General features: G+C 42.9%; 1 protein-coding gene across 7 annotated transcripts in view; it reads left to right on the forward strand.

Moving 5' to 3' along the window:
- Nucleotides 1-752: 752 nt before the first annotated feature.
- Nucleotides 753-17,908, forward strand: part of LOC146566583 (polypyrimidine tract-binding protein 2-like) — a 37,432-nt gene continuing 20,276 nt past the window's right edge. Inside the window, exons 1-10 of one of the 7 annotated variants that reach the window (XM_085286145.1) lie at nucleotides 766-902; nucleotides 1,927-1,954; nucleotides 2,849-2,922; nucleotides 4,555-4,615; nucleotides 5,647-5,819; nucleotides 6,074-6,214; nucleotides 6,454-6,600; nucleotides 6,675-6,785; nucleotides 7,771-7,981; nucleotides 16,011-16,126. In XM_085286145.1, coding sequence (XP_085142271.1) covers nucleotides 4,576-4,615; nucleotides 5,647-5,819; nucleotides 6,074-6,214; nucleotides 6,454-6,600; nucleotides 6,675-6,785; nucleotides 7,771-7,981; nucleotides 16,011-16,126 — 939 coding nt within the window. In that variant the 5' untranslated portion in view covers nucleotides 766-902; nucleotides 1,927-1,954; nucleotides 2,849-2,922; nucleotides 4,555-4,575. The other 6 variants (XR_014893797.1, XM_085286140.1, XM_085286141.1 and 3 more) reach the window with 6 other exon arrangements.

A 17,908-nucleotide genomic window follows, 5' to 3' on the forward strand; every position in this document is an offset into this window, starting at 1 on the left:
TTGCACGTCCTCTCCCGTTAATGCAGCAGGTAAATAATCAACTAACAGTCCATATTATGTTAGTGCGATCTGCCTTATTACAAACCTGCCATTACTGTGCATTTAGTGACCATGATGAGACAGACAGAGTCTGGCTCAGATGCTGGCAGTTCTCGCTGCACTCTACCGGTAGCGTCTCCTTTCAGGCCAGGATAGACGAATGTCACCGAGCAGTGACTCAGTTTGTGGTCAAAGGCTTGCACCCATTTGCCACAGCAGATGTCCCCGATTTCACTTTGGTAAGTGAATGTGTTTAATTGTAGGCAGGGACATTTCTGGATATTCTTGTGTAATTGCTACAGAATAATTTATGTTATACTTTGTTATTGCTACAGAAGAATATTTATTTTATTATTTTACATTTACAATTTTTTTTCCTGGGGACCCTGTGACACCCCATTGAAGAGCTGTAGGCTGGATCTCTTAAGATCTCACTGTTGGGTTTCTAAGGCCATACTCCTAAATTACTCCTAAATTTCTATCTTGTTCAAAGAGAAGATATAAAACAAAGTTCTGAGCTAATCGACGTTAGTGTTCTCCTTTTTACAAATAAGAATCGATAAAGAATCGAATCGTTAAACAGAATCGAAAATGGAATCGGAATCGTTAAAATCTTATCAATACCCATCCCTAATTAGAACGTATGTTGCTAACTACAAACGGTCCATTGGAGTGAACGGAGCTCTGCAGCGAAGCGGCGCGTTCACAGTTTCGGCACTTCTCGGGTGTTTGCGTCACCGACTCGGGCCACAGCGCCTCCATTTTGATTTCACTTGCATGGTAGCTTGTGTGCAGTGTCGGAATAAACGGGAGAAAAACAGGAGCAAACACGGAGGCGCCGAGATTATTACAGAAATGGACGGGTAATATTAAATCAGTGAAGCTAACTACACGGCATTTCACACATATTACGGCAGCAGAGCTGTAACTATGTGATAACGTCATTTTATGAGAGAGCTACGGGGGAAATGGGAATGTTGTGTTAGCGGGTTTCCATAGCGCCGCATTTTTCTTTGCTATTTAGGAACGGCTTAATGTTAGCATGCTTTTCTAACTTAGCACCGAGTCGCTGTTTTTCTTATGAACTGTTCTAGTTGTTATTTAAAAGCCTCTCATATAAAGCGACGCTTTCAGGGAAAAATGCTTCTTTTTTTTCCTAAGTTGTACTTGACAGTAGCTTGCTACCGGCTCGGCTAATAAAGTTTAGCAAACCGTTATGCTAACTACATGCTACACTACCACTGCTCCTTTGTGTAGCACCTGACTGCGTTTAAATAACCAGTGTATGTAAAAGGTAAAGAGAGTGAAACGTGCCCTTACTTTAAATCAGTATTCCTAACTTCCGATTAAAAACATCCTATTTTGTGGAGTTTTACGGTTAAAGCATAGAAACAGTTAAGCTATGCCTCCTGTTGATATCAAACTTAAACTTGACGTATCACGTTGAGTTGAGTTACTAGTATTACAAGTGTACTACAGTGTGTCATTTATAGTATCTGTTCATTGGGGTCGAAGCGAGAATAACGTGAACGTTAATTAAAGATGTTATGAATCATAAGTGAGCTCATGGGGAGGCGGGTGGATGGAAAGGCAGTAGGTCATGTAGGCGTAGAATACACGTTTGGCAAAGCTATTTACTTATCAGCACAGAAAAGGAAATAGACTGCATGTATAAGCGGCTGTAATAACATTCATAAAGGGTCCATGTATTCAGTCCGTGCACAGTGTGGAGTTAAGAAGCAGCTTTGGTTCTATGTGTTATGGACTGGAGTGTCATGAGAATACGCTGACATCTACTCATATCTAGTGCTGTTTTGTATGTTTCTGTTTTATGTTGTTCTGATGTTTTAAATCCCTTAATTGTGAAAACAAAATTATTTCTTTCAGCATCAGTGATGTTGCAGTTGGTGTAAAGGTGAGTTTCTTTACATGTGTGCATACTTAAACATGCAGAACACTTTTCCCTTCCCGCTGTCACCAAAGCGCTTGCTCATAGAGGGTCATATGATTGTTGGGTTTCTCTCTGTGTGCATTACTGTAGGGTCTATCTTACAATATAAAGCACTTTGAGGCGACTGCTGTTGTGATTTGGTGCTGTATAGGGCTGGGCGATATGGCCTAAAATCAATATCACGATAAATTGAGCAGTTAACCTCGATAACGATAAATGGACGATAACCACCCCAAGTGCCAAAAAAACAAACGTTTTTTTTTTTTTTTTCATTTGATGGGGCTGTGGCAGGCAGCATAGTTCCTCCAGTTATTTTGATAATATTATTCCCCCTAGACCTATTCATTGCAATTATATTATTACCACTTTAAAGGACTGTAAAATGTCACTGAAAATAAATGAAGACAATAGTAGTAAGCACTTTTAGTGGTTAAGATTTATTAACTGAACAAAATAAAAAGTGTAGGATACAATATGTAACCATGCTCTCTAAAAAATGTGTATCCCTTGTAAACAAAATAGTTTAATAATAAATATGTTTCACATTGGCTATTCACAAAGTAAACAATGATTGTGCAAATGTAATGCCATCATGGACAAAGGCCTATCTCTGCTAAGGCCTTGAGGTACTATAACTTGTAAACAAATAATGTCACAAACACAAATGTCAATTGAACACAGAAAAAACTATAATAAATACTAAGCACTGCCATGTGACTAGTGAAAACTACAAACTCTTAAACAAAAACATTAAATAGTGCTGTTTGCAAAAAACTTCAATAGAACACTGATAGTTAAAATTAGGCAGGGCTTGAACATTTTTTTGTTAACAAGCGTCTCCTCTTCCTCCTCCACCAGCTCTACCTCCGTCGCTGCTGCTTCAACATTTAAATCGTCCTCCATTTGTTCACCCGTGTCTCGTCTTGTTACAGGTAGTAGAGTCTTAAAGGGACATGAACAACGCCAACCTGCACATTCTTTTTTTTTTTAAATACCGAATTTACCGACATGGGCAAAATGACGTCGATGAGAGTCATAAATTTCGGTAACGATAAATTTTTGATATATCGGCCAGCTCTAGTGCTGTATAAATAAACTGAACTGAAAACAAGTAACGCAGCACTTTACTTAATCCTCCTGGGAGTAATTAACAGGTAGAAACAGACTCCTGTTCTCTACAAGAACCGGCTCTCGGTTCCAATTCCTAGATGGGGGTATATAAAACTTGGAGACCACCAAAAATAAAGCAGGTGGTCTTTTGTTTGTTTTTGTCTGTGTGTGTGCTGCATTAGCGTAGCTCCAAGGTGTAGTGGTTAATAAGTTTGCTTGACAAGTGAAAGGTTGTTGGTTCAAACTCAGGCAGGGCATCTGGTGTTAAACTGCCCAATCAAAGAGGTGACGCTACTTGCTGTGGTGACCCCTTATGGCAAGGAAGAAGCTGCATTAGTAATGACTGTTGTATGTATACTGTTTCCTAAGAGCATGCTGTTTGAGCTTAATATTACATTTTCTTAGGAATAGAACTTTTATCCTGCAGTATTGAACTAACCACTAATCATCCACAACCTGTAGATGATGTTTAATTCAGGGAATGATGGAGTCCATTCATAAACATGAATAAGTGTTAATGTTGTTTTCTATTTAAATTCTGAATAATCATATCTGAAGCTCTAATGTGTTGCAAGAAAGAAAAATATGTGTGTGACTTATTTGCTATCGGTTAACAGATGGATTCATGTGCTTTGACTATTAAACAAGTTCCACTTGAAAACATCCGTGTTTTAATCTGACATGTGCCTCCCAGTTATTGTGTCAGTGTGTTTATTCAGACTGAGGATAAGAATGGGTGAACCTGAAACCTTATATTCCTTATATTGCTCCAGTAAATATGCATGTGGAAAAGTTACTCCACATTTCACACTTGTTTGCTCGTGAATGCGTTTAGCTGCTCCGGGCAGCTAATCTTATTTGTTGAGTGCCAGGTACATTAAGGTGTGTAAAGGCTGAACTGCCAGATTGTTCTGATAGTGTGCTCCTGGGAAATGAGTTTATCTCATCAGTATTTCAGTGTCTGAGGCAAAGACCAGTGGGCTTCCAGCTGTTAGAAGACCCATTACTCCTACCCTGTTGGCTGTGACACTTGTGTGCTCACCATTTTGGCCTTACTCGGGCTACTTTTCCCCTTTGAATTTATCTGTACCATGTTTCTGTAGCTGAGCCTGCAAGTGACAGAAGAACAAACAGTTCAAATTCGGCGACACCTCCACAAGGAGGTGGGATATGAAACTATTAGAAAGTTGTGTGTGAGATGGGTCCCTAGCTATGTTGGTTGCCACCCCATCAGTCAGGGTTTAAGAGCAGAGGGTGCCTGGCAGTGCCAGCAGGCCTTCAGAGACCTTGTATAGCTCAGGGTGAGATGACACATCCCTACATCTTACTTTTAGCAATTTAAACTGACACAGGCAGAGGAGCGAAACCATTAGTGTGATGTTTTGTCTTCAAGGGCCTGTCAGGAAAGTCTTTTTCTCAGCAGTGCCTGATGCTGTTTTCTTTTCCTTCCACAGAGAGGATCGGATGAGCTGAGTATGTACAACAATTCCAACTCTGGCATGAGCAGTAACAGTGGTGAGTTCGTTCCAACCGCCCATGAACTCTGAGGGGATTGATGGAATTTGCATGCAGCCAGTCGATACAGCAGACCTAAGGATTAGGTGAAGTAGGCTGCATGAGTTTAGGTGGAGAGAGCTGTTTGGTGGGTAACATCACGCTCCTTAGTAGGAGGGCACCTACACACCATAGCCAGTGGCTGGAACAGACATGGAGGATATCCCTCCTCTCTGTTTAAATGTTATCATTCCATGCATGAAGGTTTTTCTGATGTTCTTCCACTTCCCACACCGCCCCTGTTGACTTTGTGACACGGCCTAAGCATATCTGCCAGCTTCCTTGTGCAGTTGAACTTCCCTGTATGCCAGCTTTCGATACTCTGATGGAGTTTCCTTGTTTCACAAGGATCTATCTGGACACAAGCTCAACTGTTCTTTTCCTCGCTGTACGCAGCCACACTTTCAGTCTCTGGAACAGCTCCAGTCCTGTCTTGGAACATTTGAACTGGGAAAAAGTTATTGAACAGGCTTACTGAAATGTATTTAATGCTATTTAATACTCAAGATGGCTCCTGTATGGAGAAACTAGTTACACGAGTGATTTTGGCCCAGTCTTCCACACGGACAGTCTTAAACTGAAGGATCTGTTGGCCCCTTCTAGGAACTCTGAGCTTTAGCTTCCATAGATTTTTCAGTTGGGTCTTCTTTGAAACAGTTGTACCTGCTGATTCCTGTCGCTCTCCACACTTCCTCCTTGGTTCTTGAACAACTCGTTGGATAATCCTTTTCACTCACTGCATTGCAGTTTTGTCTCCACAATTAAATCCATCACAAAAAATTAGCGCATTGTAATCGTCACAGTGCTGTGTGGATCCTAGCATACTTGCTGATGCAGGAAATGTTCTGTTTGTTTTTTTTAAGTTTGCCTCATTGTTTCTAATTCTCGACATTTGTTGACAGTAGCAGAAAATCACGAGCTTTACCTTTAAGATCCCAGTGTGTCATTGTAGTGCACCTTTCAGTTAATCAGCATTTCTCCTGAAATCTTAGATGGGGCTCCCAATGGCAGTGATAGTAAGAAGCTAAGGGTGGAGGAGGCCCTGCCGTCTCGTGTGATCCACATTAGGAAGCTGCCAAACGAGGCCTCAGAGACTGAGGTCATTGCCCTCGGCCTCCCCTTTGGCAAAGTAACCAATATTCTCACACTGAAGGGAAAGAATCAGGTAAGTGAATCAGGCTGTTTAGCATTTGTATAATTTCATCCAAAACAGTTGTTAGGCTCAATTTGAAAGCGCAGATAAATTCACACAGGACAAGCCATTCTTAGACACCAGCCTGTAAATGCATCTGACAATTGTTCCAAACGCAGTCGAACTGCAACATGTTGAATTTCATTATTAAAATAACCAAGTAAGAGTGAGTCAACAAATTCAGCTTTTTCTTTCTTTCTTCTTTTGCCTTCTCTTCTAACGTTCAGGCGTTTTTGGAGATGGGGACAGAGGAGGCAGCTGTCACTATGGTTAACTACTACTCCAAAGTAACTCCCCTTATCCGTAACATCCAAGTGTTTATTCAGTACTCCAATCACAAAGAACTCAAAACTGATGCTGCTAATCAGGTTAGTGGAAACTAACAGACTGATATGTTAGTTGTTGCACAGCTTCATGTTTTTAAAACGTGCTTTCAACTCGTGTGCCTCATCACTGCTTGATTGCAAATGCATGCTGTTATTTGGCTGCATTAAATGCTTGGAAATATCTGGAATCATTACAAAAAAAACAACAGCCGTAGAAGGTGCCTGTTTGATATTTGCCATCTACATTAATAGCTGTGTGCTGTGCTTGTGTTCGGGTATAGCGGACCCAGGCCGTGCTGCAAGCAGTGTCAGCAGCCCAGTCACCAGGGTCCGAGGTACAGGAGGTCCTGGCTGCAGTTTCCAGTCCTGTGCTGCGCATCATTATTGATAACATGTTCTACCCTGTAACGCTGGACGTACTGCAACAGGTAGGCAGCAGTTAACAAAGAGTATTTGCTGCTTGTGGCTGAACAAGAAACCTCCAGTTTCTTTGTCTTGACAGATTTTCTCCAAGTTTGGCACAGTCATGAAGATAATCACGTTCACCAAGAACAATCAGTTCCAGGCTCTTCTGCAGTTCAGCGATCCTGTCAGTGCACAGCAGGCCAAACTGGTATGGTCATGTTTTCTTGCATGTCTAATAGGATTGTCCCAGTACTAGATTTTCAAACTCTATATGAGTCTTAGGAAAATACTCTATATCATTTTTGACACCCCCCCAATCCTGCAACAATATAAGTAAAGGTGATGAAGTCTTATCTTGAAAAACTTGGCCTGTTAATTTTCATCCAATATTCCCATTTATAAGTTATATTTAACAAAATAAGTGTTTAAGTTTCAGATTTTTTTTATTTTATCATATAAAAACCTGAGCGCTTACTGTCAAAAAGATTGTAAGTTACTGTGAAAGTAGAAAAGTTACTTTTTACTGTGTTGTCCACATCTGCTTTCAGCTTCCCTCAGTCTGCAGTTTTTCAGGCCGTCACCTCTGGTCCTCAGGCCTGAAAGCTCAGGCTGCTCTGCCTGCATTAGTTATCCATGCTCTGGACTCTGCAGAGTTCATCTAATAATCAGGCCCCATCTTATCTTAATGTCTCTCTTCCACAGCATGTCTTTATCCTGTCTTCCTTCTCTCACCCCAACCAATCACAGCAGATGGCCCCGCCCCTCCCTGAGCCTGGTTCTGCTGGAGGTTTCTTCCTGTTAAAAGGGAGTTTTTCCTTCCCACTGTTGCCAAAGTGCTTGCTCATAGGGGGTCATATGATTGTTGGGTTTTTCTCTGTATGTATTATCATAGGGTCTACTGTTGTTGTGATTATATAAATAAAATTTAATTGAATTGAATCTACAGTTCCCCCACAGCCAGCATGATCATGGATTTGTAATCTGTTCTGTCATGGCTCAGTATTCAGTCTGCTGTTCATCTTTTATCTAACCACAGTCCAGTAGCAGCTACGTTAATCATAAAATATGGCTAATGGTTAAATGGTCAATGTGCCAGACTCAGCGAAGCGGCGTCGTGCTGCTACCATCAATAATACAAATGGTGTAACGACCTTTTCAGTTCTTGAGCACAGATGTCATTTTCCTCCTCCTAGGCACTGGATGGCCAGAACATCTACAATTCCTGTTGCACACTCCGTATTGACTTCTCCAAGCTGGTCAACCTGAATGTGAAGTACAACAATGATAAGAGTCGCGACTACACCCGACCTGAGCTGCCAGCTGGTGATGGCCAGCCCAGTTTTGACCCCACAGTTGCCGTTGCTTTCAGCAAAGACTCCAGTTCTCTCCTCGGTAAGATCCCAGGTAGATCCCACTTTTATCTTTCCTCTTTTGAACTTGACGTTGTTTGTTCTCACTCTGCATTCTAAATCAGGTTGGTGTGACGGGAATTCACACGAGCATCTTCAACTTACATTTGTAAATATTACTTTTTCCCCTCCTTTTTAAAAACAAAAAAAAAAAGGTAAATTATCAGATAAACTAAGTTCAGATTGATAACCACATGAACTAATTAAACTAACAACTAAAAAAAACAACTTTCTCTTTTGCACATAATTAACATAATCTGGTCCTTAGCAGCAGGCTAATGAGCTAAATACAGTCTAGATAAGGACCGGCTCTTATTCAGTGCTTTTCTGCTAGAAATGCTTTATAGACTGATGAACGACAGTACATGACATTTATTTAACATAAAATATACATAGAAGCAGGCCTGTCAAAAACTAAGCACACCCTTACTGCTTCCATAGGAATTGAGTGGTTAAGTAGCAGCTAGGTACTGTAATACACTTGGATGCACTTGATCGCAATTGATCATAAGATCACCTCTTTAAAAGTAAGCTGTTTCTTTGTTTGTTTTTCCTTTGCTGGTCAGTAGGATTCAGGTTTTTTGAATACAGTGGCAAGAAGAAAAGATATTAGGAAGGATCTTAAAGTGCCTGTTGTTCCTGCTGCGGATAACTCTACATCCTTTCAAAAGTGGATTCAAGCACCAGAAATATTTGTCTCTCTGGAACCATTAATTTGAAAAATCCGATTAGCCACTTACATTTTTAAATTGCTCACTCACTTCCCAGTCATACTTTGGAATTAGTCCCAGTATGTTTCACAAAATAAAATGAACATGGTTGACACTGAGGTGTCCCTCTTCTCATACTGACTTTGTCATTTTCTCTGTGGAGGTTGAGCAGAGCAAGGGTGTATCTAATACACAAAATAAAAAGCTCGTCTGTTTAACCCTTTAAAGCCGGTCGGAGCGGGCACGCTCCGTTTTGCGTAACTTTTTTAAAATCCCGGTAGCTCTGCAACCACTTAAGCTAGCGCAATAATCTTTTTTGCATATGAAACCAGAGGAGTTGTACTTACATCTTATGCCATCAGCTTGTCCTCGGTCACAGTTTCCTTCCACATAAAGCTTTGCAAAAACTGCATAAAAAGCACTTGCAGCAACAAAAACATAATATTCCAGAAACACGCTTTGCCGATCCGATCAGCTGTTCATAACACTTCCTACGTTGGAATAGACGTCAGCGCGAACTTTTGCATGTCCACCATGACCTGCCCGAAACCGGAAGTGACGTCATTTTCGCGGGAATGTAGTTTTTTACCATCAGGGCCCTCATGAGCCTATGCTGGTCTTTTTAAAAGTTATGTTTGACTTTATGACTTTGTGTCATTTCTGGGATGCTGAGGACTCATATTGCACTGCTGGAAATAGTTTATTTTGATGCATATGCTACTTTTTTTTGCAAATTTGCATCATAGGATTGTTTTTTCGTTTTTCCTGCAGTATATGAAAATTGGTGTATTTCAAAAATAAAACTATGAAGACACTTAAAATAAATTTCCTGTGGTGGGAAACTAGTTTGTGCAACTTTTTTGTATTTGCAGTTTTGAGGGATGAGCCTCTTAAATTTCTCTAACTAGAAATATATGTTTAAAAAAACAAAAGACGATTTTCAAATTCTTTGTAGTTTATTGCACTTTTTTGCAATTTCTGTAGTTACTATGGACTTAATGCAGACATATTATTAGAATTTGGGCTATAATGGTTGTATTGATGTATAGCAACTTGAAATGCTCCCAAAAATGGCTCCACAACATGTAAAAATATAATATAAGCTCTGGCGGACTTGGCTCTATGGTAGGTCTTAAAGGGTTAATTTAAACCCCCAAATCTGTGTAATTGCAGAAATGTGTCTGGTCTCAAATATTGCACATGCACATTTCTGTGCAGGTAAGACCACAGATTCAGGTTTGCATCCACACGGTGTCAGCTTCTGACAGTTTCTGCAGTAGGTAAAAGCTTGGTTTTGCACCAGTCACATTTCTTGGACCGTCACCACCACAACATGAGACTTGGTACCACTGACTGACTCGGTTCCCTTATTTAGACTTAAACCAATTGATGAAGTTTCTTCGTGTGTACGTGAGTTAGTGCCCTTTCTTAAATCTTGCCGTATAGTCTAATGTACATAGCTTATCATACCATCTACATATTGTCTCTTCCTCACGTCTTGTACCAGCTGTGTGAGGTCACAATGAAGGTAGGGGAGGGGCTGATCGCATTAAGAGATTTGATTGGGTAGTACAGTGTCTAAATGAAAGAATGGGCTGCTGTCAGTGTTCGTACAGCTGGTGCAACAGCTCTTCAGGCCGGTCCATTGGCCCGTTATGCCAGATTACCAGTCCAATTCTAAATTGCCCACAGTCTGAATGGTTGTTTGGTTCTCTGTGTTAGCTCTGCGACATACTGGTGACCTGTGTAAGGTGTACCCTTCCTTTCGCCCTATGGTAACTGGGATAGACTCCTCCTCCTCTGCGGTCATGATGAGGATAAGCAAAAGAGAATAAATGGCGTAGTGGAGTTTTCACCTAGGAGAAAATCCTGAGAGTTGTTGACCCACCCTCTCATCATGGGAGTCATTAAGGTGTCATGGGTCAAGTTGTGAGTGTGTGTTGAATTACCGTAAAGGAAACTCAAAATAGAACGTTAACTACCGTAGGTAATGTTTGTAACGCTATAAGTAAGTTGTTCCATCTATTCAATATAACCTCTGTCTTGTGTCAGGGTCTAATAGAGATTGACAGACCACGTGACTTTCGCGCATTGCATGCAAATCAAATCAAATCACTTTTATTGTCACATCACATGTGCAGGCACACTGGCACAGCACATGCGAGTGAAATTCTTGTGTGCGAGCCCCACAAGCAACAGAGATGTGCAAACACAACAACACAAACGAGCAAAATACAAGAATGGCCAACCTGAAACTAATAAATATATGTACAATATATAATAGTGTATGCATTTCTGGATGTGTATACTAAATATTTTCCTGTGTGTGTGTGTGTGTGTGTGTGTGTGTGTGTACACATTTTTACAAATTAAATAGTAAAAAAATAATAATAATAATAAAATATATAAAATATACAGAGTTGAATATGTGCAAAACAAGTGGCATTTATATACAGTGTGGAGTGCATAATGTTAAAGTTCCAGTAGTGAAGCTGAGGTATCTATGACGTGTTCAGCAGTCTGATGGCCTGGTGGAAGAAGCTGTCTCTCAGTCTGCTGGTACGGGACCGGATGCTGCAGAACCTCCTTCCTGATGGAAGCAGTCTGAACAGTTTATGGCTGGGGTGACTGGAGTCCTTGATGATCCTCCCCGCTTTCCTCAGGCACCGCTTCCTGTAGATGTCTTGGAGGGAGGGAAGCTCACCTCCAATTATCCGTTCAGAGCACCGCACTACTCTCTGGAGAGCTTTGCAGTTGTAGGCGGTGCTGTTGCCATACCAGGTGGTGATGCATCCAGTGAGGATGCTCTCAATGGCACAGTGATAGAAGGTCCTGAGGATGCGGGGGCTTATGCCGAATCTTTTCAGTCTCCTGAGAAAGAAGAGGCGCTGCTGCGCCTTCTTCACTGTTTTGTTTATGTGTCCTGACCACGTAAGATCCTCAGCCAGATGTATTTAGTATTTAGTATTTATTTATTTATTGTCATTGTCAAGAACAATGAAATTGCGTTTGGGGCTTCCATACAACCCAAAAAAAAGAAGAAAATAATAAATACCCCTTAAAACCCAAGTGTACATATTTAACCCAGTGTGACTCCAATGCAATAAGACAATCCTTAGCAATAATGTTCGTAGAAATTCAGACAAAGACCTGAGAAACATGACATGTATTCCAAGGAACCGGAAGCTGCTCACTCTCTCCACAGCAGCGCCGTTGATGGTGATGGGGGTGTGTACTTCTCTGCACCTCCGGAAGTCCACTATCAACTCCTTTGTCTTTGCGACGTTGAGGGTGAGATGGTTGTCTTGACACCAGTGGGTCAGGGCGCTGACCTCCTCCCTGTAAGCCGTCTCATCACCATTGGTGATAAGACCCACCACTGTAGTGTCGTCCGCAAACTTCACAATGATGTTGGAGCTGTTAGTGGCTGTGCAGTCGTAGGTGTAGAGTGAGTACAGGAGAGGGCTCAGTACACACCCCTGTGGAGCACCAGTGTTCAGTGTGATGGGGGATGAGGTGATGCTGCCCAGTCTGACCACTTGGCGTCTGTCAGACAGGAAGCTAAGGATCCAGCTGCAGAGGGAGCTGCTCAGTCCTAGATCCTGCAGTTTCCTGTCCAGCTTCGAGGGAACGATGGTATTGAATGCTGAGCTGTAATCTACAAACAGCATCCTCACATACGTGTCTCTCTTCTCCAGGTGTGACAGGGCAGTGTGTAGTGTCAGGGCTATGGCATCATCAGTGGACCTGTTGTGGCGGTATGCGAACTGTAGAGGGTCCAGTGAGTCGGGTAGTGCAGAGCAGATGAAGTCCCTGACCAGCTTCTCGAAGCATTTGCTTACGATGGGGGTCAGGGCTACAGGTCGCCAGTCGTTCAATGAGGAGATGGTGGAGGATTTGGGTACAGGGACGATGGTGGCCATTTTGAAGCAGGCTGGGACTACAGACAGAGAGAGGGAAAGGTTGAAGATGTGCGTGAACACTCCAGCCAGCTGAGCCGCGCATGACTTGAGGACGCGGCCGGGAATCCCGTCCGGACCAGTAGCTTTGCGTGCGTTCACCTTCCTGAAGCACTTCCGCACATCCTCCTCAGACACAGTGTGCGCACTGACGTCATCCGCGGTGCGCACACTGTCCGGTCTCATGGTGTTCGCTGTGTCGAATCTAGCGTAGAATACGTTTAGATCCTCACACAGAGAGGCCGTGGTCTGCGGTGTGCTGGTTTTCCCTCTAAAGTCTGTGATCGTGTTTAGTCCCTGCCACATACTCCGAGGGTTGTCAAACTGTTGCTCCACCCTGTCTCTGTACTCACGTTTGGCTGCTTTGATCGTCTTCCGGAGTTGGTAATGTGCGTGTTTGTAGTCCGATGTGTTCGCGGAGGCAAAGGCGGTGTTCCGTGCCGCGCGAACATCTCCGTTAATCCAGGGTTTTTGATTTGGGAAGGATTTGACTGTTCTGGATGGGACGACATCTTCCACGCATTTCCTGATAAATCCACAGACTGAGTCTGTGTACTCATCAATGTCCCTAGCAGCCACGTGAAACATTTCCCAGTCCGCGTGATCAAAACAGTCCCGCAGCGCAGACTCCGATTGGTCCGTCCAACAGTGCACCGCCCTCCGGGTTGGAGCTTCCTGTTTCAGCTTCTGCCTGTAGGCGGGCAGGAGCAGGATGGAGCAGTGATCTGATTGGCCGAATGGGGCGCGGGGGAGGGCTTTGTACGCATCCCGGAAAGAGGTGTAACAGTGGTCGAGTAGCCGGTTTCCACGTGTGTTGAAAAGGATGTGTTGATGGAGTTTTGGTGAGACTTTCTTCAGGTTTCCCTTATTAAAGTCCCCGGTCGTGATAAACACCGCCTCTGGGTGTGCGGTTTCCTCACTGCTGATCGCGCTGTACAGTTCCCTGAGTGCTCGTCAGTGTCGGCTTGTGGGGGAATGTAAACAGCCGTAATAATCACTGCTGTAAATTCCCTCGGTAGCCAGAATGGCCGGCACTTAATCATCAGGTACTCCAGGTCCGGTGAGCAGAAGGATTTGACCGGGTGCACGTTCGCATAATCACACCAGCTGTTGTTGATCATGAAACACACACCACCGCCTCTGCTTTTCCCAGTAAGATCCTGTGACCTGTCCGCGCGGTGCACAGAGAACCCCGGTAGTTGTATTGCGGAGTCCGGTACTTTGTCCGATGGCCAGGTTTCTGTGAGGCAGATCACGCAGCAGTCCCGCATCTCTCGCTGGAATGAGATCCGTGCCCGAAGCTCGCACAGCTTGTTCTCCAGAGACTGCACATTAGCCAGTAATAAACTGGGTAACGGTGGTCTGTAAGTGCGCCGTCTCAGTCGAACCAGAACGCCAGATCTTCTCCCTCTGCGTCGGCGTTTGCGGCCTCCAGGGCCAGAGAACAAAGGCGTCTCAGGTGAGATGAATGGGGGGTCTGCAAACGGAGCGTCCGTGTTGCAAAACTTGAACTCCGGAAAGTTATAAGAAAGACCGTCTTTTATGTCCAGTAAGGTTTGTCGGTCGTACACAAGGAGACAAGTGCTGCTCGTGAAAAAATAAAGGAAAAGTAAAATTAAACACAGAAGAAAGCCGTTGCTTGGGGGAGCTCGCGACGAGGCTGCCATACTCGGCGCCATCTTGTCTTATTGTCTTGTCTTGCAACGCAAGCATTTGCAGCACCGCAAAACGTTCATTCTTCGGTTCCAATAAATTCTTGCTCTTTCTTTGCCCCCCAAAATGTTATGTACAAAACGTGTACAATGCCGGTCCGTACAAAGACAGACTTGATGAAAAGTCAAAGAAAAGATACGAGGATAAAAATCAAAGGAGTGAAAGTGTTAGATCCTTACGAGCACACAGAGGGACAAAAGACGTCAGCGTGCTGCCCAACTTCACCACGCTCATATTTATAATTATACGGTTCTTGGAGTGAGTGCACACACTCATGAAGTTTAGTAACTTCCGGTCACTGCAACAAGCCCAGGTACAGTTTACCGACGGATGGGTGCAGGACCTTGAAATGCACCGTGTAGAAAGTAAAGACCATCGTACATATCATAAGTTTACCAGTCTCACAAATCGTCTTCATAAATACACATTCCTTAACCGTTTATTAATAGGACCTTTGAGATCAACGGTAATTAATTAGTAGTGGAAATAATTTCTGGTAGCATCACAGAAATGTAGCAGTGACGATAATATTGTATGCTGTAATCGTACTGGGCAATTAGTGATACAAAACAACTGTTTTATCCTGTGAATAAAAGTATATGTTTTTGTCAATGTACCATAATAACAGAAGCGAAATGCAATATTGTGTCAGGACAATTCACTATTTATGCACAATAAACAAAGGAGCATAGCGCGACAATTTCTGTTCAGCGCCAGACTTGCTTGTAACCTATATCACTAATTATGTTAAGAAAAATGACGCATTAACTACAACAGCAGACTGACCTTTGTGTAAATGCTTGGAGCAGACTAACCTGTGAGCTGGAGTGTTCTGGGACGTTATATTTGGTCTTTGAATGGCTGCAATCCAGGCCACCCGTCGCCTCTTTGTTACTTCGGAAACACGACTCGAACAATTTCTCTTCAACGACGTAATCCGATAACAACCGATCTCTTCACCCGTCGGCTTCCCGTGGCTGTCATGTGACTGGCTATTGCAGTTAATAATACAACAGCTTCTTGACATTTTTGTGTTTCTTTTTATCGCTGTATAACTGATTTCAATTGAAAGCCTGCGTGCGCTAGTACCTCTTGCCACGAGTTCCCAGAATCCTTTGCGGTTTTACCCCTGAGTGACGTCACATTTTCAATCTCTATGTAGAACAACAGTCTGTGATCTGCCCTCAGTTTGATTGGCTCCAAAGCTGAACTGTGTCCCTGGTTATTGGTGCGAAATCACAGCTTCTAAACGCCACTGGTAGGAGTTGGTTGGGTGAAACAAAAACTACTATTCCTACAACTACATGTCCACATTCTTATTTTGAGATTATTTTAAGAGGGTAACACCATTCACCTCGCATGTGATAGATTCCCAGGAGGAAGAGAAACACAACCCAGTGTGTCTGGGCTGCATTACTGCATTTGTTACAGTTACTGTGATCATTTTTGGAAAACAATGATAAAGTGCATCCAGTGTATCAGACAGTAGAAAATGTCTTTGTGTATGGTACAAAGAAACAGTTTTGTGTGGTCAGACATGCAGGGTTTGAGAGGGTTGTACTGTGTTCTTCCCATGATGTATTGTCACCATCATCAACATCGTTAATGATTTTCCACTCCGTGATTGTCTGCTTCCCGTCAGGAGCTCTGAACCCTCTGAGTGCGGCGGCAGCTGCTGCTGCTGCAGCGGGCAGGGTGGCCCTCGCTGGGCAGACAGGCTCCAGTGGGGTCCTGCTGGTTAGCAACCTCAATGAAGAGGTTAGTAATACTGACACCAGTAACACCAGTAAAATGGAAAGTCTACAATTAAAACTCCACCGCTCCTACACACCACCTCCATTCATCTGTTCCTGTTTTTTCTGTTGCTCGCTGTGGGTCAGTTTTTCTATTTCCAGATTTGTTTTCTTGTGCTTGTCATTAAAGATGTGTATAAAAAAACTCATGTTTGACACTTGAATCTGTTAATCTTGATAATTTACTTTGCTTTTGTGTGAGACACACACAGACTGAACACACAGTTTGCTTTTCATGAACTTTCTAGTCTTAGAACTGCAGGAAAAACAAGGCTTCCTTTATGTAAGCTGTAGTTTCCCAAAGGTTCCTTTGATTGTATAATATTTGTTCGCATTCAGATAGCCTGTTGCCTATATGTGTTACCTCCTAACCAGCGTGTGTAGACATCATTTTCATTGTAATCACTGAGCTGTGTGGAGCAGTTGATGTTCTACATCTGGGCTCCTGTTGTAGGTCTAGTTTTATAAGATACTTTTCCTATGAACATTTCTTTACTGTAATTTTGTGTTGTTCTTAAAAGCAAGAACTTATTCTCCCCCCCTGTTTTTCCTTTTTTGGTCCACTTGGTGACTGCAGGATTTGACGTTTATTTCATAGGCACCCGAACCCTCTCCCCTCTTTCCTGTTCTGATAATCAAACCTTCCCTTTTCTTGTCAAACTGCATCTAACTCTGCTAACTGTCTGTCTTCTCTTTTTCTCTCTAAGCTCTCCTCACCTCTCCTCAGCTCATATGAAAGCTCATATGAAATCATTCTGTGGTCTCCTAACTGTGTCTAAGCCCTGGGAACAAACACCTGCTGCTTGCTCTTTTATCCCTTTTCTTCTGTTTTTGGTTTGTGTGTTTAAACTGATTTGGCATCTGACTTGTCTGCTCTGCTCATCTCTGTGAATGGTTGTGTTATTCTGCCTTTGGACAGTATCTACACCACTTAAAGCCCTGATGCTAAGATACTGTGCTCATGCTTTCTTTTAGCTTTGTGGATTTGTGTGAATGCCATGTTATACTGAAGTGGCCTTCACATCAACTCTTTCATGCAAGATTTTGTTGCCTTTTATACTGCATGCTATCTAATCTCCTTGTGAACTCGTGTCACACCATTGCTGAAAGACATTCAGTTTTCTCACAGCTGCTGCATGTTCTATTTGTCCCATTGTTGTGAATGAGTTTGAATATTATTATGATTTGAGATGAATGTACCTTTATCCCATGCTTGTCTAGGATGAAAGCCAGTTTTTTTTTTAAACTTTGCTCTATTTTCTCCAAAGACAACATTGATCCAAGCCATTATCTCTGACCAAACTACTTGCATTATTCCAGTGTACTGACCTGTATTTTATTTTTTTTGTCCCTCCCCATTCCTCATTTTTTAAATCTCCTTACCCAAATTTGCATTTGCCTCCCTGATTTCTCTCTCTCTCTCGCTCGCTCTCTCTCCCTCTCGCTCTCTTTCTCGCTCTCCCCCCCCCCCCCCCCCCCCTCTCTCTCTCTCTCTCTACCCTGCTCCACCTTCACTCCGTGTGCTGGTGGGGATTTTATAAATTTATAACCTTCAATCACCCTTTCTTCCTCCCATATTAACCAACCCTTCTTCCCCTCCATGACCCCTCATCCACCGCTTGCTCCCCTCCTCCATGACCCACCACCTCCATCACTCTCCGGGGAAAAACAAAAACCACCATTCCTCCTACCTACCTCCGTTCTGGATCGATCTGTCCATCTCTACCTCCGCTCCGCTCCGACTCTT

Source organism: Mchenga conophoros, linkage group LG9 (assembly GCF_057382185.1).
Source record: "Mchenga conophoros isolate Kocher_MC1m ecotype Shallow Benthic linkage group LG9, M_conophoros_male_GT1.1, whole genome shotgun sequence".
NCBI lineage: Eukaryota > Metazoa > Chordata > Actinopteri > Cichliformes > Cichlidae > Mchenga > Mchenga conophoros.